This window comes from Trichechus manatus, unplaced genomic scaffold, assembly GCF_000243295.1.
Source record: "Trichechus manatus latirostris isolate Lorelei unplaced genomic scaffold, TriManLat1.0 scaffold00066, whole genome shotgun sequence".
Classification (NCBI taxonomy): Eukaryota; Metazoa; Chordata; class Mammalia; order Sirenia; family Trichechidae; genus Trichechus; species Trichechus manatus.
In genome coordinates this window covers 7,816,214-7,838,782 of record NW_004444002.1, presented here as the reverse complement: position 1 = coordinate 7,838,782, position 22,569 = coordinate 7,816,214, and the positions used below count along the sequence as shown (strand labels likewise).

Here is a 22,569-nt window from a genome sequence, read left to right as displayed (position 1 = left end):
AAGATAGCTGAGATACCCCCAAAAGAGTAGTACAACACCAGCAATAATTTGCAATTATTTGCCAACGTGTTACGTGGAGAAGATACTCTTTTTTATTATCCCTTTTGACATTTCTTTCCTAGGCATTTTTGTGAGAGTTGCTTGTTATGGTATATTAAGACTTAAGGAAAATCATAATTTTATAGGATTTTTGACTAGAGATAAATTGTTTTATTTCTGCCTTTATCTCACTTTTTCCTTGCTCACCCAGGTCTAACTAGTTTTGGTAGGGTTTTTTTTTTTTTTTTTTTTTTGAGGTGATGAAATTGTTGTAAAATTGACTTTGGTGATGATGTTACATATCCGTGAATATAATAAAGAACATTTATTTGTACAGTTTAAATGGGTGAATTGTATGGTATGTGAATTATATCTCCATGTAGCTTTCCAAAAAAAGCAACGAAAACAAATATAAGCGGAAATAAGAAAGAATAATCTGAGTGTCTGCTGAAACTGGGTTTCCGGCATCGCCACTCTGACCCGGCTGTGAGGCTGGTGCTTAGTGTCTCCCCTTAGCAAAGGAAAGTGTGTTTTTCTCATGCCCCGAATAGCACTCAGCTGAGCAGAGAAGCCAGTTCTCTGGGACAAGCCCACAATTGGGCTGCTTCCCTTGGTTCTAAGGCTAGACCTCTGCTTTGTGTTCACAGGCTTATGAGAGCCACCTGTAGATAGGTATGGTTTGTCTTTTTCTGCTTCCTGTCTCACCCAGCAGGTGTGCTGGTGGGTCAGATCCCCGCCCCTTTTAGGTCCCTCTGATGCTCACTGAGGACAATTGTTGCTTGGTTACATTGTTACCTAGGGGACAACCATCCTTGAAAAGGCCACAGCAAGCCCTGGGCCATGTGAAAGGAGGACAGATTCATGGGCTGAGGATGGGGCTTTCTTGAGGATTGGACACAGCCTGCTATCTCCACCTGGGGGACAACCTGATGACTGTGGAATCCTGAGGCTTTTGAGCTTCCAAAGGTGGGTCTTGTGTCAGAAAGTGGCCCAAGTGTTCTGTCTTTATTTTGGTGAAGCTCAGAAGAAGCTGCTGTAGACATGTTTAATCAACATATATTAGACACTCCAGCTGTCATTTTTGACAACGGATCTGGGCTGTGCAAAGCAGGCTTGTCTGGAGAGATTGGACCCCGTCACGTCATCAACTCTGTGGTGGGGCATCCGAAATCGAACTTTTCTTTAGCCGGATCCAATCAAAAGAACTACTTTGTGGGGAAACAAGTCCTGGACAAGTATGATGCCCTACACCTGCACTACCCCATTGAGCGTGGCCTAGTGACAGACTGGGATGACATGGAGAAGCTCTGGCAGCACCTTTTTGACTTCGAGCTGGGTGTGAAACCTTGCGCCCAGTCCGTGCTCGTGACTGAGCCCTCCTTGAACCCTAGGGAGATTCGGGAGAAAATGGCAGAGGTGATGTTTGAGACCTTCAATGTGCCTGCCTTCTATCTGTCAAATCAAGCGGTGGTAGCACTCTATGCCTCCGCCTGCGTCACGGGCCTGGTGGTGGACAGTGGGGATGGGGTCACTTGCACTGTCCCCGTCTTCGAGGGTTACTCCCTGCCTCATGCTGTCACCAAGCTCTACATAGCAGGAAGGGACCTCACAGAGCACCTCACCCGGCTCCTCTTGGCCAGCGGGCATACCTACCCCAGCATAGTCAACAGGGGCTTGGTGGATGACATCAAAGAGAAGCTGTGTTATGTGGCTTTTGATCTAGACAAGGAGCTAAGCAAGAGGCGGGAGGACGTTTTGAGAGAATACAAATTGCCGGATGGGACTGTCATCTGCATCGGGGAACAGCTGTACCAGGTGCCCGAGGTCCTCTTTGTGCCTGAGCAGCTGGGCATACATAGCCCGGGGCTCTCGAAAATGGTTGCTAGCAGCATCATGAAGTGCGACATTGACATCCAGATGACCCTTTTTGCAGAGATTGTGCTGGCCGGGGGCACCACTCTGTTCCCTGGCCTCGAGGAACGCCTCTTGAAAGAGCTAGAACTGTTGGCTTCCAAAGGGACCCCCATCAAGATCACAGCTTCTCCTGACGGGTGTTTCTCTGGGTGGATTGGCGCATCCGTCATGACGTCTCTGAGCACTTTCAGGCAGATGTGGGTCACCTCTGCCGATTTCAAGGAGTTTGGGCCATCAGTGGTCCAGAGAAGATGCTTTTAGAGAACCCTGAGTACAGCAGGAGACAGCTGGAAACCTTGGAGTACAAGGGCACCCAGGTCAAGTGAGGTCATCCCTCAACCTTCAGCATGATCTTCAATAAGGTATTTTGCCCTTTTTAATATTAGTTCATTCTTGGTGGTACCAGAGTAATTTCTGACCCTGGTAGTGAATCTTTAAGTGGCTCTATTCCACCCTTCCCCTCCCATGTGCCTCATAAGTTGTCTTCTCCTGAGAAATCCTTGGATCGTGAGTTGAGCTTGTCACCTGCAGTTTGTAGTCAAAACAGTTGCCTGGGCATCATGCCCAATGGCTTGATCCAGCAGGGTCCCTGGAATATGCATTGTAAACAGGTGTGTTGGGTGGTTCCAATTGACCCAGTGTCCAGGAGACACAGTCAGTAGGGGAAGCAGATGGGAACGAGGGGAGAGGAGTACAAGCAGGAATGTTACCTTGTTCACAGGGCTCAACAAACCCTTTAGCTGGGTGGATCCTTACCACAATAAGACTCTTGCTTTGCTTTTAAGAGATTGGGCATCTGAATAAGATGGAGCTACTCTCCTTGGCAGAGAAAGACAGGTGGGCACAGAAATCACCATTTGTTTAAGATTCTCTAAGCTCAGGGTCCCTGCTCTCCAGTGGGGAAGTGTATGAAGCATCACCACATCTACTGACTATTATAGTCTTTCTGTTTTTTTATTTTATTTTCAAGGATGTTTATGGCAATAGTATTTTGGGGGTAAAATACTGGAAATATTATGTTTGAAGAAATTATGCACAGTGGGAGTTTTTCCACGTTCATTTTTGTAATATCCTCATAATACTATTGAGAGAGACATGTTAAATGCAAAGATGTCTGTATAATATAATTTTTTTGCAGGTGGTAAATAAAACAATGACATTTTCCCATGTGTATGCATATTTATGCACATTTGTGTGTATATGTATATAAGTGAAGATGTGTTTTTGTGGTTTTAAGCACGTTAAGAAAAGTACAGAAGGATACACACTGAAGGGTTTCCACAGGTTGGTGGGGTAATTGGGAATGAGAAGTTAATGCATGTGGAAAGGAGAAAGGAAGAAGGAATAAAAAATAAAAAAAAAATACTACGCTAAAGAAATTGAGCCTGAATGATTCTTTGTAGATATTGGCAAGCTCATTCTAAAATTTGTATGGAATGATATATGAACTAGAATAGCAAAAATCATTTTGGAAGAAGATATATACTGTTGGAGGGACCACACTTTCTGATTTTAAGACTTACTATAAAGCTATAGTGTTTAAGACTGTGTGATGTTGAGAAGACATAGACAAATAGATCAGTGGAACACAACAGAGAGCTGAGAAATAGAACTACACAAGTACAGCTTATCTATTTTTGACAAAGGCACAAAAGTAATTCAATGGAGTAAGGAGAGTCTTTTTAACAAATGGTGTTGAAAATTGGACATTCGTATGCAAAACAGTACTTCAACCTAAACCTCTCACCTTATACACAAATTAACTCAAAATGGACCATTAATATACTTGTAACACATAATGCTGTAAAACCTTTAGAAGAAAACATCAGAGACAGCATTTGTGACTTAGGGTCAGTGACAAATTCTTAGATATTACAGAACGGAACATCATCAAAATGAAAACCTTTTATTCTGCAAAAGAACCTGTTAAAGGAATAAAAAGACAAGAGACATATTGGATAAATTTTTTACTAATCACATTCTGAAAAAGACTTGGGTCTAGGATATATAATAAATTCTCTAAACTCATCAGTTAGAAAACACACATCAATTATTAAATGGGCTAAAGACTTGAAGAGACACTTCACTGAAGATATATGAATGGCAAATAAACACTTGAAAATATTTTCAACATCATTATCCCTTAAAAAAACCAAGACCCGTTGCCATCAAGTCAATTCGGGCTCATAGAGACCTTATAGGACAGAGCAGAACTGCCTCACAGGATTTCCAAATAGTGGCTGGTGGAGTCGAACTGCCTACCTTTTGATTAGCATCCTAACGTTTAACCACTGCACCACCTTATAATGAAATAGCACTGCGCACCTCTTAGAATGACTAAAATAAAACACATTGATAATAAATACCAAGTGCTGGCAAGGAGCTGAGAAACTGGATCTCATGGATTGTGGGTGGGAATGTAAAATGCTACAGCTTCTCTGGAAAACAGTTTGGCAGTTTCTCATAAAACTAAACATACTCTTACCATATGACCCAGCAATCACACAGTTTGTATATGTATCCTAGATAAATAAAAACCTATATTCACATAAAAGCCTGTACATAAATATTCCTAACAGCATTATTAGTTATAGTCAAACCTGAAAATAGTCTGACTGTCATTCAGTGGGTGAATTGGTAAACAGTATATCTATACAATGGAATACTACTCAGCAATAAAAAGGAACAAACTATTGGTGCATGCAATAACTTGGATAGATCTCAAAGTCATCGTGATTAGTTTAAAAAGCTAATCTCAAAGTGTTACACACTGTAGGATTCTTATGTATAAATGTTTTGAAGTGTGAAACTGATTCTGATGGAGAACAAATAAGCAGTCACTAAGGGGTTAGAGCTGGAGAGAAGGTATGACTGTTCAGTGATAACATGACAGAGTAATCTGCGGTAATAGAACAGTTCCCTATTCTGATTGTGGTGATGGTTACACATCTCTAGATATATAATAAAATTTCATAGTACTATATATAAACAAATACTTGCAGTGAAAACAGGTGAAATATGAATAAGGTGTGCATCTGAGTATATAGTATTGTATCAACGTCAAATTCCAGGTTTAGACAATGTAGGACATTACTGGGGGAAACTTGGTACAGGCTACACAGAGACTCTATAAATTTTTTGTAATTTCTTGTGAGTCAAACTATTTCAAAATAAAACATCATAATAATAAAGTGAGAAGGAGCAAAGAGTTTTGGAAATTCCAGGGGCAGATGAGGGGACAATCAGGTAGTTCATTTTCCTAGAACTGAAAGTTATTGAGAATAAGAATAATTCAGCCTAGAGATAGGATATTAAACTTGAAATCTTTTCCTTATCAGGGTTTTGTTCTTGGATCTCTGCTAACTCCTCTGGGGGTGGGAGAGAGAGCCCTGGAATCTGAGGCATGAAGGTTACTCCAGACCTTTTCATGGTGGTTGGAGAGAAATCTGGGTCCACTACTATTCTGACTCTCTCCTTCCCACATGTACAAAGAGAGTGGATTCTTCTCAGCTTTGGGGCCTCCATTGGATCCAGAAAAGTGATAGCATAGGAAGAGAGTAAGTCAGAGCAATGAGGCAAGCTAGATAGACAGCATGGAGAAGTACACTTGGAATATCATAAATTCTCCATATTACCTGTGGGCCTTAGTATTATAATTTCAGCAGCTTCATTTTTCATCTCGTGCTTTTCATGAAACAAGTTTAGAGAAGAGTGAGAGTAAGGAAAAGCAAAACAAAACTGCAGTTGGATGCTTTTAGGGTATATATAACTGATGGTTTCCTCAATTAGATGGATGTATTCTCAGCTCTTCATAAGAAACAGGACAGCACTCCCACATCCATTACCCAAAAGCCTATTGGAAATGATGTTTTGTTGTCTCGAGACATTCACCTGACTCTTGTATATCAATAATAGCCTTTACTATTTTCTGCTCAATGATAATTGGATGATCATTATAAATAAACCTAAGGCCTGAACAATCTTACTTCAGAGAGGCATCACTTAGATTCAGTATGTTTTAAGAATAGTTTCTTTATATATATGGATGTAGAGAAAGGGATTTTTTTTCATTCCACCCCTTTTCTGCAGCTAGAAACAAGACCACCCTATTTCTGAGGTCAGGCACAAACCAAGCCACTACAAGGAACGCTGAGAAAAAAGCAAAAGATTATTTTAGCATAGCAAGGCTCAGGAATATGTTAAGTGGCAATCACCCTTCATGGTATCAAATATCTGATTGTACACCTACAGGTGAAGATAATTCCATACCTTTCAGTACTTAGATTGCTACTTAAAGTGTGGTCCACTGGCCAGCGGAGCTTCATCCTCACCTGGAAGCGTGGCATGTGTTCATGTTGTTTTGTGCTGTCAAATAGATTCCAACTCATAGTGACCCTATATGACAGAGTAGAACTGCCTCATAGGGTTTCCTAGGCTGCAACAATGGGCTCAAACATAGCAACGGTTGTGAGGATGGCACAGGACTAGGCAGTGTTTCATTCTGTTGTACATGGGGTCGCTGTGAGTTGGAATCTACTCGACAGCACCTAACAACAACAACAATCTTTACAGGAGCAGATTGCCAAGTCTTTTCTCCCTCAGAGTTGTGGGGTGGGTTCAAGCCTCTGACCTTTTGATTAGTGGCCAAGCACTTTAACAATTGCGCTACCAGGGCTCCTTAGCATGTGTTCGTAGAATATATATATTAAGAAATTTCACTCCATTTCCAGTTTTTTAAATTAAGAAATAAATAATGAAATTTATAAAATGCAATGTCAACATCTACTAAGGCAACCATCTTTTTCTCCTTTATTCAACTGATGTGGGCAATCTAGTATTAATATACGGCTCTATTTGGTGACCTAATATTTTATTTAAGTGTTTTAAATCTATTTCTGACTGAGTTTGGGCTACAATTTCTTTTTTTTTTTTTCAGCCTATTTGTGTTTTACAGTTGGGACCATGATAGCTTCATAGAATGAGTGTGGAATCTATACATTTGTAGAAATCCAGTGGCACCTATGATTTTGTCTTTTCACAGAACTTTCCCATTCATCTTCTTAAGAAAATATAATCCTATGTTGTTTCTAAAAATTTTAAAGATGTCTCCTTCAAAGTCGAGTCTTTAAGGCATCTGAATCTTTTATATATATAGTTTAAGAGAGGAATCAAATGTTATCTTTGATTAATTAATTAACTGACTCAGCACCATTTAATTAATGGTCCATTCATTTTCCCTCCAATAGTCAGTGCTATCTCCATTATATATCAAGTTTTCACATATTTGTGGATTTGTGGGATTTCTATTGTGTTCTATTACACTGCTTGTCTACTCCCATGCCAATGATAATAACAATAAAACCCAAACCTACTACCATCAAGTCTCAGCTTCTCTGCTACAAATCCTTGTGCAGAAACCAAGTGGATCAAGTGAATGTGAATAAATAGAGAATTAAGAAATCAAGATTTGACAGCTTTCTGAGTAGTACAAATATTCACATTAACTTTCATGGATAAGAACAAAACTAGCTTTTGTGAAGTCTGCAGGAAGTATTCTGTTGCCAGTCAAACCCCTTTTTTCCTATTGGCTTCATTTTTTTTAAAGTTGAAAAATAGTTTAGCTACATCTCCATGTTCTCATATTTTAATCATATGTGCTTTTTGTTGTGTGTCTCTTATCCTTTTTCAATCTAAAAGCATGTTGTTGTTCCTGTCAATCTGGTATCTCTGAGGTATAATTTTTTGTTCCTTTTTATATATCCTCAGTAGTCGTGCATTCGGTATTCGTCCTCAAGTGAAGCACTAAAGATTCTTATAGATTAGAATCTAAAATTATCCCAGCACCCTGCATTGTTTTTAAAGAAAGCCTTGTATGTTAATGATTCTCTAGGGCTGGGGAGAACGGGGGGATTGAGGGATGAAGGCTAAGATTACAAGACTAGTTTGGGGGATGATGAAAATGTTCTAAAATTGATTATAGTGATGGTTGCTCAACTCGGTGAGCATATTAGAAGCCATTGAATTGTACACTTTAAATAGGAGACTTACATAGTATGTGATTTATATCTCATTAAAACTGTTGAATTTACTCTTAAATTTTCTCACTTTTATCAGTCAAATTTAATTTTATATGTATTATGTTTACTGAATGGTTTGAATATATTTCTGCAAATTCATTTCATTATTTATAATAGGTATACTTTTTTGTAATATTCCTTTATGCCTGTCATTGGATTGACATAGTTTTTATTTTGTTTAGTTTTGCTTTATTTTCTAGTGGTATGGATATTAAAAATCTTCTTTACATACTTACAGTGTTTTATTCTGAACTATTTTTATTTTACATTTTTGAAATAATATCAAGTCATACAAACGTTGAAAAAGTAGTAAAAAGACCACCCCTTATCCTACACCCAAACTGACAAATAATTATTATTTTTCCACATTGGGATTCTCTCCCTACTCTCCACTCCCCTTGCTGGAGTCAGCTTATCTGGCTTGCAAGATCAAAATGAGTAGATTTCTTCCAATTCCACAACCAGTGGCAACATTTTGGTAGGTTCAAATCAAGCCATTATTGTTGTTGTTAGGTGTCATTAAGTCGGTTAGATTCATAACGACCCTACGTACAACAGAATGAAACACTATCCAGTCTTGTGCCATCCTCACAATCCTTGCTATGTTTGAGCCCATCGTAGCAGCCACTGTGTCAATCCATCTCACTGAGGGTTTTACTCTTTTTCGCTGACCCTCTGCTTTGCCAAGCACGATGTCTTTCTCGAGAAACTGATCCCTCCTGATAACACGTCCAAAGTATGTGAGACAGAAGAAGTCTTGCCATCCTCGCTTCTAAGAAGCATTCTGGCTGTACTTCTTCCAAGAGAGATTTGTTCTTTCTTCTGGCAGTCTATGATACATTCAATATTCTTTGCCCATACCATAATTCAAAGGTATCAATTCTTCTTTGGTCTTCCTTATTCATTGTCCAGCTTTTGCATGCATATGAGGTGACCGAAAATACCATGGCTTGGGTCAGCCCACCTTAGTCCTCAAAGTGACATCTTTGCTTTTTAACACTTTAAAGAGGCCTTTTACAGCATATTGCCCAATTCAATACGTTGTTTGATTTCTTCACTGCTGCTTCCATGGGCGTTGATTACAGATCCAAGTGAAATGAAATCCTTGACCACTTCAGTCTTTTCTCCGTTTGTCATGATGTTGCTTATTGGTCCGATTGTGAGGATTTTTGTTTTCTTTATGTTGAGGTGTAATCCATACTGAAGGCTGTAGTCTTTGATCTTCATCAGTAAGTGCTTCAATCCTCTTCACTTTCAGCAAGCTTGTGTCATATGCATAAAGCATGTTGTTAATGAGTCTTTCTCCAATCCAAATGCCACATTCTTCTTCATATAGTCCAGGTTCTCAGATTATTTGCTCATCATATAGATTGAATAAGTATGGCGAAAAGATAGAACCCTGACACCTTTCCTGATTTTAAACCACACAGCAACCCCATGTTCTGTTCGAACGACTGCCTCTGGGTCCATGTCCAGGTTCCACATAAGCACAATTAAGTGTTCCAGAATTCCCGTTCTTTGCAATGTTTTCCCTAATTTGTTATGATCCACACAGTTGAATGCCTTTGCATAGTCAATAAAACACAGAGAAACATCTTTCTGGTATTCTCTGCTTTCAACCAAGATCTATCTGACATCAGCAATTATATCCCTCATTCCACATCCTCTTCTGAATCCAACTTGAATTTCTGGCAGTTCCCTGTCAATATATTGCTGCAACCATTTTTGAATTATCTTCAGCAAAAGTTTACTTATGTGTGATATTACTGATATTGTTCGATAATTTCTGCATTCTGTTTGATCACCTTTCATTGGAATGGGCACAAATATGGATCTCTTCCAGTTGGTTGACCAGGTAGCTGTCTTCCAAATTTCTTAGCTTAGACTAGTGAGCACTTCCAGCATTGCATCCATGTGTTGAAACATCTCAGTTGATATTCCATCTATTCCTGGAACCTTATTTTTGCCAATTCCTTCAGTGCAGCTTGGACTTCTTCCTTAAGTATCATCGGTTCTTGATCATATGCCACCTCCTGAAATGGTTGAACATCAACGAATTCTTTTTGGTACACTGACTTTGTGTATTCCTTCCATCTTCTTTTGATGCTTCCTGTGTCATGCAATATATTTAGGCCAGAGAATCCTTCAGTATTGCAACTCGGGGCTTGAATTTTTTCTTCTATTCTTTCGGCTTGTGAAATGCCTAGCATGTTCTTCCCTTTTGGTTTTCTAACTCCAGATCCTTGCACATTCATTATAGTACTTTATTTTGTCTTCTTGGGCAGTCCTTTGAAATCTTCTCTTCTGCTCTTTTACTTCATCATTTCTTCCATTCGCTTCAGGTACTTTAAGTTCAAGTACAAGTTTCAGAGTCTCTTCTGATATCCATTTTGGTCTTTTCTTTCTTTCCTGTCTTTCTAACGACCTTTTGCTTTCTTCATATATGGAATCCTTGATGTCATCCCACAACCTATCTGTTGTTTGATCATTTGTTTTCAACGCATCAAATATATTCTTGAGATGGTCTCTAAATTCAGGTGGGATATACTCAGGATTGTACTTTGGCTCTTGTGGACTTGTTTTAATTTTCTTCAGCTTCAGCTTGAACTTGCATATGAGCAACTGATGATCTGTTCTGCAGTTGGCCCCTGGCCTTGTTCTGACTGATGATATCGAGCTTCTCCATCATCTTTTTCCACAGATGTAGTCAATTTGATTCCTGTGTATTCCATCCAACGAGGTCCATTTGAATAGTTGACATTTAGGTTGTTGAAAAATGGTATTTCCAATGAATAAGTCATTGGTCTTGCAATGTTCTATCATATGGTCTCCAGAGTCATTTCTATCTCCAAGGCCATATTTTCCAATTACTGATTCTTCTTTGTTTCCATCTTTTGCACTCCAATCATCAGTGATTATCAATGCATCTTTATTGCATATGTGATCAATTTAAGACTGAATAAGTTGGTAAAAATCTTCAATTTCTTCATCTTTGGCATTAGTGGTTGGTGTGTAAATTTGAATAATAGTCATATTAACTGGTCTTCCTTGTAGGTGTATGGGTACTATCCTACCACTGGCAACATTTTACTTCAGGATAGATATTGAAATTTTCTTTTTTATGATAAATGCAATGCCATTCTTCTTCAAATTTTCATTCCCAGCATAGTAGACCATATGTTTGTCTGATTCAAAATAGCCAATACCAATCCATTTTAGCTCACAAATGTCTAGGTTATTGATCTTTATGTGTTCCATTTCATTTTTGATGGCCTCCAATTTTCCTAAATCCTTACTTCATATATTCCACATTTTGATTATTAATGGATGTTTGCAGCTGTTTCTTCTTGTTATAAGTCATGTGATGTCAGCAAATGAAGGTCCTGAAAGCTTTACTCCATCCACATCATTAAGGTGGATTCTACTTTGAGGAGACAGCTTTTCTCCAGTCATACTTTGAGCACCTTCCAACCTGAAGGACTCAGCTTCCGGCACTATATCAGACAATATTTCACTGCTATCCGTAAGGTTTTCACTGGCTTATTTTTTTCTAGAAGTGTATCACCAAGTACTTCTTCCTAGTTTGTCTTAGTCTGGAAGCTCTGCTGAAATCTTTCCATCAAGGTGAGCCTACTGGAATTTGAAATACCAGTGGCTTAGCTTTCGGCATCACAGCAACACACAAGCCACCACAGTATGACAAACTGACACACATGGTGGAATCCAGCCATGGCAGGAGTATTTACACCATGGAAATCAACACTACTTAAAGGGCTCTTTTCATTTTGAGGAATCAATTTACCAACACACCACTGTATGTGTGTGCTTCTGAACCTTTTGAAAGTAAATTGTAGGTATCACGCCCCTAACTCATCAGTATTTCATTGTGCATTTCCTATGATCAAGGACATTCACTTCTATAATCATAATGCAATTATTGAAATCTGAATGTTTAAAATTGATATAATTATCTATCAAATTTATAGATCACATACAAATTTCACCCAATAGTCCCTAAATTCTTTTACTTATCCAGAATCCAATACCAATCACACCAAGCGTTCAGTTTTCATATGTCCTTACTCTCACTCAAGGTCTCCACTTTTCTCTGTGTTTCATGATTTTGATATGATTAGGAGAGTATTTGAGAGATATTTTTCAAAATGTTTTTCAGGTTGGATGTGTCTGAAGCTTACCCATGGTTAGATTCCAATTGTTTATTTATTTTTTTTATTTTTAACTTTTTACTTAGACAAACTTCAAACTTACAGAAAAGTTATAAGAATAGCAGAATGAATTCCATTATATCCTTCACAAAGATTCACCAATTGTTAACATTTAATTTTTTTAAATTGAGATATAATTCACATAACAAAATTTCACATAAAATTCACCTTTTGAAAGTGTACAATTCAGTGTTTTTTAGCATATTCATAAGATTGTGCAACTATCACCACTATCCAATTTAAAAACGTTTTCGTCACAACAAGAAAGCCCATATCCTTTATCAGTCACTCCTTTTTCTTTTCATGTGTTTATTGGACATTTGTATGCTTTCTATGGAGAATGTCTATTCAAATCCTTTGCCCATTTTTAATTGGATTATTTGTCTTTAGAGTGCTGAATTGTAATAGTTCTTTATATATTCTGGATACTATATATTTTCTAATATATGATTTGCAAATATAATTTCTGATTATGTGGATTGTTTTCACTTTTAATAGTAACCTTTGATATACAAAAGTTTTTAATTTTGATAAAGTCCAATTTATGTATTTTTCTTTTGTTGATTGTTCTTTTGGTGTCATATCTAAGAAATCATTTCCATAGCCAAGGCCATGAAGATTTAGTCTCATTTTTTTCTAAGACTTATAGCTTCAGAACTTATATTTAAGCCATTGATACATTTTGAGTTAATTTTTGTGTATAGTGTGGTATAGGGATTCAACTTTACTCTTTTGAATGTGGTTGTTCTGTTGTCCTAGCACGATTTATTGAAGAAACTGTTTTTTCCCTATCCAATGCCTTGATATTCTTGTTTAAAATGAATTGACCATAGACATATGAGTTTATTTCTGGACTCTGAATTCTATTCCATTGATCTATATGTCTTTCCTCATGCCAGTAGTGCTCTGTCTGTTTTGGATTGAATTGTGTCCCTCAAAAATGTGTGTCAATTGGCTAGGCCATGATTCCCAGTATTGTGTTGTTGTCCTCCATTTTGTGATCTGATAATCCTATGTGTTGTAAATCCTTACCTCTATGATGTTAATGAGACAGGATTAGAGGCAATTATGTTAATGACGAAGGATACAATCTACAGGATTAGGCTGTATCTTGAGTCAATCTCTTTTGAAATATGAAAGAGAGAAGTGAGCAGAGAGGAGAAGGACCTTATTACCACCAAACAAGAAGAGCCAGGAGCAGACAATGTCTTTTGGACCCAGGGTCCCTGTGCTGAGAAGCTCCTAGACCAGGGGAAGATTGATGATGAAGACCTTCCCCCAGAGCTGACAGAGATAGAAAGTCTTCCCCTGAAGCTGGCACCCTGAATTCTGACTTCTAGCTTCCTAGACTGTGAAAGAAAAAATTTCTGTTTGTTAAAGCCATCCATTTGTTGTAGTTCTGTTATAGTAGTACTAGATAACTAAGACAGAATTTGGTACCAGGAGTAGGGTGCTGCTCTAACAGATATGTACAGTGTGGAAGCAGTTTTGGAATTGAGTAACGGGTAGAGGCTGGAAGAGTTTTAAAGTGCCTAATAGTAAAAGCCTAGATTGCCTTGAAGGGACTATTGGTGGAATTATGGACATTGAAGACAATTCTGGTGAGGACTCAGAAGGAAGTAAGAAGAGTTGTAACACTGGAGATGGCACAGATGGTGAGAAGCAGCAGCAGAGAAACATCAGCAGCAGACCAGGAGACTGGTATGATATGGTGCAGGAGCTGACCCACGGAGCAAGAGAGACGAGTGCCTTCAGGCAGGAGATTTTCTGGCAGAGTGGGGTGCCTCCAGGCACTTATTAGTAGAGATAAAGATGTTTATAACACTTGCCCGAGTAGGACAAAGGCCGAGATGGCCCAAGAGGCTGGAAGGACCGAGGGGTCAAAGGCCAAGAAACCAGGAAGCAGAAGCTGAAGAGACAAGGAGTACAGGAAGCAGAGCTGCCTCCGTCTCAAAAGATAGGACCATAACCTTTGGGGTCTCAAAGGGTAGGGCCATGGACGTCTAAGTTTCAAAGAGTCAGAACTTCACCAACTCTGTTCTGGAGTGTGGGGACTACCTTTCACAAGTGCCAGCTGGATGGGGCTGGATCCCTGCCCAAAGCTGAGGGGTGGGGCTGCCTTGCCCAAAGGGCAGAAGAACAGTGCCTTCCTCGGGCAAGGGAGTAGGGTTGCCACTCAGGACAGACTAGGAGAATGGGGCCTCCCAAATCCCAGGGAGCAGAGTTGCCAACTCAGTGGACCTAGAAGGCAGAGCTGAAGCCCAGGGCTGAGGGGCCTCCACCCAGAATCTGTAGAATGTGGCCAACACCCAGAGTCTGGAGGGCAGGACCATTGCTTAAATGGTCTCAGAGAACAGAGGATTATTTTCAAGACTTGAGAATTAATTTAATGTGTTCTGCTGACTTGTTTGGTGCCCATTTTTCCTTCTTTTCCTCCAATTTCTCCCATTTGTAATGGAAATATCTACCTTGTGCCTATTCCACCACTGTACTTTGGAATCAGATAACTTGTATTCGAGATTTCACAGATGAGGAAGAATTTTTCCCCAGGATGGAATTTGGACTTGGAGTTGATTAAAACTTTTGGGGTGATATGATGGAGTGAAGGTGCTTTACATGTGGCAAGGACATGAATTTCTGGGGGCCAAAGAGTGGAATGTTATGGATTGAATTGTGTCCCCCAATAATGTGTGCCAATTTGGCTAGGCCATGATTCCCAGTGTTGTGTGATTGGCCTCCCTTTTTTGATCTAACAATCCTATGTGTTGTAAATCCTAACCTCTATGATGTTAATGAGGCAGGATTAGAGGCAGTTATGTTAATCAGATGGGGCACAATCTGTAGGATTAAGTTGTATCTTGAGTCAATCTCTTTGAGATATAAAAGAGAGAAATGAGCAGACAGGAGTGGGACCTCATTACCACCAAGCAAGAAGAACCAGGAGCAGAGAGCATCGTTTGGACTCAGGGTCCCTGAGCTGAGAAACTCCTTGACCAGGGGAAGATTAATGATAAAGACCTTTCCATGGAGCTGACAGAGAGAGAAAGCCTTCCCCTAAAGCTGACACCCTGAATTCCAACTTCCAGCCTCCTAGACTGTGAGAGAGTAAATTTCTATTTGTTAAATCCATCCACTTGTGGTATTTATGTTATAGTAGCACTAGTTAACTAAGAAACTGTTTTTTTAGAATATTTTATTGTGCTTCCGGTGGACCATCTTACAACAAAGACCATAAAAAAAAGTGAATCGATTATATATAAAACAATCTAGGAGCCCTGAACATCAAAGGCAAAGTTAAGGAATTGGACTGGGTTGCACGGGGAGGGAGAGATGGTTCGGAAGCAGCAAGGAGTTGCCAGACTTGACCTGCAGAGTGCTTGAGCCCTTCAGGCCTGATCAGCTCGTGGTGTGCAGTAAGGCAGGCAAGCAGTGGTACTCAGGAGGTGTTTTTCACATCAAGAGAGACTCAGCAACAGAGAGTATACTCGTCCATCCAGAACCAGTGAGAAGCAGCCCTTGATCAGTGAAAGATAAGTGCTTGCATCTGGCCTACCTCGTGGATCAAAAACATGCCTTTTAAGGAAAAACCTTTCTCCCATTTACCTCCCCAATCCTTGCTCTGTACTGGGTCCGGGACTGGCTTCAGCAATTGACGAGTCCCCTGGGCCAGAGGTAGGACCCATCACTTGCCCTGAGCCATTTTCCCAGCCTTAGAGAGTGAACAAATTAACAAACAGGAGAAAAAATAAACTGCCAGTTCCCCTAAGCACAGGCATAAGGGATCCACAGACTCTGAATGCCTCTCCCCCTGCAGAGACATGTGTGGGCACATTTCAACAGCATAGGCCCTCATTACCACAGTACAACAGGGTATATACCTGAAGTCTAACTTCAACTGTTTCAGCTGTGAAGTGGCAGGTTCTTGACATTTGACACTGCTCTGCCCATTAAACAGGGTCTTCACCTACCCACATCAGGGGCCTGAGGACTGGGGGCTCCACCTGTACCACCTATCCACCTATGATAGGGGCCCAAGAATAAGAGGTGCCCCCCATACCTTACAGCCAACAGCAGTGGGTGCTCATAGTCCAGCTGCAAGACCCACCCATCTACACTCTAAGGAACAGGGACATGCTTTCCTCCTGGACAGTCAGGGATGGCTGTCACCCCCTGCCTTGCTCTGCATGTGTCCCCCTGCTGCAGCCTGATCCCTGTGCCTACACCTATCACCCATGCCTGTCTAGAACTGTAAGTGAGAGCCTACACCACACACTTGGTGGCCGACTACCTGGACACCTGAGCTGAATCCATACAGGAAGAGTGGACGGACTCCTGGACTCACATACTTAGTGGCAGTTCTGGCCACCTGGTGGCAGGACGTTGAAGCTTCAGGGGGGCTGGAGATCAGGCTACCTGACACGCACAGCCTATTTGGGCATATCAAAACAAAACAAGAAGATAGGACATACTAAGCAAACATAAAATAAATAAATATAATAACTTATTGATGGCTTGGAGACAACAGTCAATATCAAATCACATAAAGAGGCAGACCATGATAGCTTCAGCAAGCTCCCAAAATAAAGAATCTAGAAATTTTTGGAGGAAGAAAACTTCTTGGAATTACCAGAGGCAGAATACAAAAGATTGATATACAAAACTCTTCAAGAGATCAGAAAGGAAATTAAACAAAATGCAGAACATGCAACAGAGGAAATTAAGATGATTAGAGAAGAGCATAATGACAAATTTAACAGGCTGCAAGAATCCATAGACAGACAGGAGTCAGAAATCCAGAAGATTAACAATAAAATTTCAGAATTAGACAACTCAATAGAAAGTCATAGGAGCAGAATTGAGGCAACCGAAGTCAGAATTAGTGAGACTGAAGATTAAAAAGCACTTGACACCAACTTATTTGAGGAAAAATCAGATAAAAGGATTTTAAAAAATGAAGAAACCCTAAGAATTATGTGGGAGTCTATCAAGAGGAATAACCTACGAGTGATTGGAGTACCAGAACAGGGGGCGATAACAGAAAATACGGAGAGAATTGTTGAAGATTTGTTGGCAGAAAACATCCCTGATATCGTGAAAGATGAGAAGATATCTATCCAAGATGCTCATCGAACCCCACATAAGGTAGATCCCAAAAGAAAGTCACCAAGACATATTATAATCAAACTTGCCAAAACGAAAGATAAAGAGAGAATATTAAGAGTGGGTAGGGATAAATGAAAAGTTGTCTAAAAAGGAGAGTCAATAAGACTAAGTTCCAACTACTCAGCAGAAACCATGCAGGCAAGAAGGCAATGGGATGACATATACAAAGACTTTAGGGAAAAAAAGGCCAGCCAAGAATTATATACCCAGCAAAACTGTCTCTCAAATATGATGGAGAAATTAGAGCATTTCCAGATAAAGAAAAGTTTAGGGAATTTGCAAAAAGAAAACCAAAATTACAATAAAAACTAAAGGGAGTCCTCCGGTTATAAAATCAAGAACATGAGATAACAACCCAAGACCAGAACACTGGACAGAACAACCAGATATCAACCCAGATAGGGAAGTCACAAAAATATATCAAAGCTAAAACATGAAAATAAGGAAACAGATGTCAATATGTAAAAGATGATAATATTAAAACAAAAAAGAGGGACTTAAAAAATGTAGACATAGACTTCTCATATGGAGAAGACATCAAGGTGATATAAAGAAATAAAAGACTGGTATAAACTTAGAAAAATAGGGGTACATATTAAGGTAACCACAAAGGAAACTAACAATCCAACAAGTCAAAATAAAAAAACAAGAAAAATATAAAGATTCAGCAAATACAAAATCAACAACAATGAAAATGATGAGAAGAAAATACATAAAGTAAAACATCTCAGTACAGAAAACTATGTGGAACAAAAAAACTGTGAACAACACACAAAAAAAGACATCAATATAACAGCACTAAACTCGTACCTATCAATAATTACGCTGAGTGTAAGTGGACTAAAGGCACGAATAAAGAGACAGAGAGTGGCAGATCGGATAAAAAACCATGTTCCATCTATATGCTGCCTACAAGAAAATACCTTAGATGTAAAGACACAAACAAACTAAAACTCAAAGGATGGAAAAATATATATCAAGCAAACAGCACTCAAAAAAGAGCAAGAGTGGCAATATTAATCTCTGACAAAACAGACTTTAAAGTAAAATCCACCACAAAGGATAAGGAAGGACACTATATAATGAATAAAGGGTCAATATACCAGGAGGACATAACTATAACAAATATTTATGCACCCAATGACAGGGCTCGAAAATACGTAAAACAAACTCTAAAAGCATTGAAAGTAGAGATAGACAGCTCCACAATAGTAGTAGGAGACTTCAGCACACCACTTTTAGTGAAGGACAGAACATCCAGAAAGAAGCTCAACAAAGACATGGAAGATCTAAATGCTACAATTAACCAACTTGATCTCACAGTCATATACCGAAAACTCCGCCCAACAGCAGCCAAGTATACTTCTTTTCCAACGCACATGGAACATTCTCCAGAATAGACAACATATTAGGCCATAAAGCAGGCCTGAACAGAATCCGAAGCATCGAAATATTACAAAGCATCTTTTCTAAGCATAAAGCCATAAAAGCAGAAATCAATAACAGAAAAAGCAAAGAAAAAAATCAAACACATGGAAACTAAACAACACCTTTTTAAAAAACTACTGGGTTATAGAAGAAATTAAGGATGGAATAAAGAAATTAATAGAAACAAATGAGAATGAAAACACATCTTACCAGAACCTTTGGGACACAGCAAAAGCAGTGCTCAGAGGTCAGTTTATAGCAATAAATGCACTCTCCAAAAAGAAGAAAGGGCCAAAATCAAAACATTAACCCTACAACACAGACAGGTAGAAAGAGAGCAGCAAATGAAGCCCTTGGGCACCAGAAGAAAGGAAATAAGAATTAGAGCAGAGTTAAATGAAGTAGAGAATAGAAAAACAACTGAAAGAGTTAACAAGACCAAAAGCTGGTTCTTTGAAAAGATCAACAAAATTGATAAACCATTGGCCAAACTGACAAAAGAAAAACAGGAGAGGAAGCAAATAACCCATATAAGAAATGAGATGGGTGACATCACAACAGACCCAACAGAACTTAAAAGAATCTTAACAGAATACTATGAAAAAGTGTACTCTAACAAATTTGAAAATCTAGAGGAAATGGACAAATTTCTAGAAACTCACCACCTACCTAAACTAACACAAACAGAGATAGAACAACTAAATAAACCCATAACAAAAGAAGAGATTGAAAAAGTAATTAAAAAACTCCCAACCAAAAAAAAAGCCCTGGCCCAGCCAGCTTCACTGGAGAATTCTGCCAAACTTTCAGAGAAGAGTTAACATCACTATTACTAAAGGTATTTCAGAGCATAAAATAGGATACAATACTCCCAAACTCATGCCATGAAGCCAGCATTAACCTGATACTACAAAAAAGACACCACAAAACAGAAAATTACAGACCAATATCCCTCATGAATATTGATGCAAAAATCCTCATCAAATTCTAGCTAATAGAATTCAGGAACATATCAAAAGAATAATTCACCATGATCAAGTGGGATTTATACAAGGTATGCAGGGATGGTTCAACATTAGAAAAACAATCAGTGTAATCCATCACATTAATAAAACAAAAGACAAGAACCGCATGATCTTATCAATCGATGCAGAAAAGGCATTTGACAAACTCCAACACCCATTCAAGAAAAAAATTCTCAACAAAATAAGAATAGAAGGGAAATTCCTCAACATTATTAAGAGCATTTATACAAAGCTAACAGCCAACATCATCCAAAATGGAGAGAGTTGGAAAGCATTCTTCTTGAGAACGGAAACCAGACAAGGATGCCCTTTATCACAACTGTTATTCAACATTGTGCTGGAGGTCCTAGCCAGAGCAATTAGGCTACAAAAAGAAATAAAGGACACCCAAATTGGTAGGGAAGAAGTAATAGTATCTCTATTTGCAGATGATATGATCTTATACACAGAAAATCCCAAAGAATCAACAATAAAACTACTGGAAATAATAGATTTCAGCAAAGTGTCAGGATACAAGATAAACATACAAACATCAGTTGGATTCCTTTACACTAACCAAGAGAGCTTCAAAGAGGAAATCACCAAATCAATACCATTTACAATAGCCCCAAAGAAGATAAAATACTTAAGACGTAAAAGACCAATACAATGAAAACTACAAGACACTACTGCAAGAAACTAAAAGAGACCTGCATAAGTGGAAAAACATACCTTGCTCACGGATAGGAAGACTCAACATTGTGAAAATGTCAATTCTATCCAAAGTGATCTACAGATACAATGCAATCCCGATCCAAATTCCAACATCATTTTTTAATGAGATGGAGAAACAAATCACTAACTTCATATGAAAAGGGAAGTGGCCCCAGATAAGTAAAGCATTACTCAAGAAGAACAAAGTGGGAGGCCTCAAGCTACCTGATTTTAGAACCAATTATAATGCCACGATAGTCAAAACACCCTGGTACTCGTACAAGAACAGATACATTGACCAATGGAACATAACTGAGAATCCAGACGTAAATTCATCCACCTATGAGCAGCTGATACTTGACAAAGGCCCAAAGTCCTTTAATTGGGGAAAAGACTCTCTCTTTAACAAATGGTGCTGGCAGAACTGGATACCCATCTGGAAAAAAAATGAAACAAGACCCATACCTCACACCATGCACAAAAACTAACTCGAAATGGATCAAAGACCTAAATATAAAGTCAAAAACGAGAAAGATAATGGAAGAAAATATAGGGCCAATGCTAGGAGCCTTAATACATGGCATAAACAGAATAGGAACTGTAAGTAACAATGCACAAGCACGAGAAGATAGACTAGATAACTGGGAGCTCCTAAAAATCAAACATTTATGCTCATCAAAAGACTTTACCAAAAGAGTCAAAAGACAACCTACAGACTCGGAAAAAATTTTTGGCTATGACAAATTCGACCAGTGTCTAATCTCTAAAGTCTATAAGATACTGCAAAACCTCAACAACAAAAAGACAAATAACCCAATTAAAAAATGGGCAAAGGATATGAACAGGCACATTGCCAGAGAAGACGTTCAGGTGGCTACCAGATACATGAAGAAATGCTGATGATCATTAGCCATTAGAGAAATGGAGATCAAAACTAAAATGAGATACCATCTCACCGCATCAAGTCTAGCATTAATCCAAAAAACACAAAATAATAAATGCTGAAGAGGTTGTGGAGAGACTGGAACACTTATACACTGTTGGTGGGAATGTAAAATGGTACAACCACTTTGGAAATTGATTTGGGGATTCCTTAAAAAGCTAGAAATAGAAGTACCATATAATCCTGCAATCCCACTCCTTGAAATATATCCTAGAGAAATAAGAGCCGTCACACGAATAGATATATGCACACTCATGTTCATTGCAGCAATGTTCACGATAGCAAAAAGATGGAAACAACCTAGGTGCCCATCAATGAACAAATGGATAAACAAATTCTGATATAGTCACACAATGGACTACTACTCAACGATAAGGAACAACAATGAAGCCGTAAAACATCTTATAACATGGAAGAATCTGGAGGGCATTACGCTGAGTGAATTTAGTCAGTCACAGAGGACAAATATTGAACAAGACCACTATTATAAGAACTCAAGAAAAGGTTTAAACGCAGAAGAAAACATTCTTTGATGGTCACAAAGGTGGGGTGGGAAGGTGAGGGTTATTCACTAACTAGATAGTAGACAAGAATTATCTTAGGTGAAGGGAAGGACAGGACACACTACAGGGGAAGTCAGCACAGCTGGACTAAACCAAAGCTAAGAAGTTTCCTGAATACAATCAAACACTTCCAGGGACAGAGTAGCAGGGGCGAGGGTCTGGGGACCATCCTTTCAGGGGACATCTAGGTGAATCTGCATAACAAACTTTATTAAGAAAATATTCTTCATTCTTCTTTGGTGAGTGGCGTCTGGGGTCTTAAAAGCTAGCAAGCGGCCATCTAAGATGCATCAATTGGTCCCAACCACCTGGAGTAAAGGGGAATGAAGAACACCAGAGACACAGGGAAAGTATTAGCCCAAGAGACAGAAAGGGCCACATAAACAAGAGACTGCATCATCTTGAGACCAGAAGAACTAGATGGTGCCCAGCTACCACCAATGACCTCCTTGACAGGAACACAACAGAGAGTCCCTGATGGAGCAGGAAAAAGGTGGG

The 22,569-nt window shown here is 39.0% G+C and overlaps 1 protein-coding gene across 1 annotated transcript; it reads left to right on the top strand.

Annotated features, from left to right (window-relative positions):
• The first annotated feature begins 1,080 nt into the window (after positions 1–1,080).
• Positions 1,081–2,214, top strand: LOC101348184 (actin-related protein T2-like). The gene has a single exon (XM_004379598.1). It carries the CDS (start codon positions 1,081–1,083, stop codon positions 2,212–2,214), a length of 1,134 nt encoding a protein of 377 aa, XP_004379655.1.
• Positions 2,215–22,569: the final 20,355 nt, after the last annotated feature.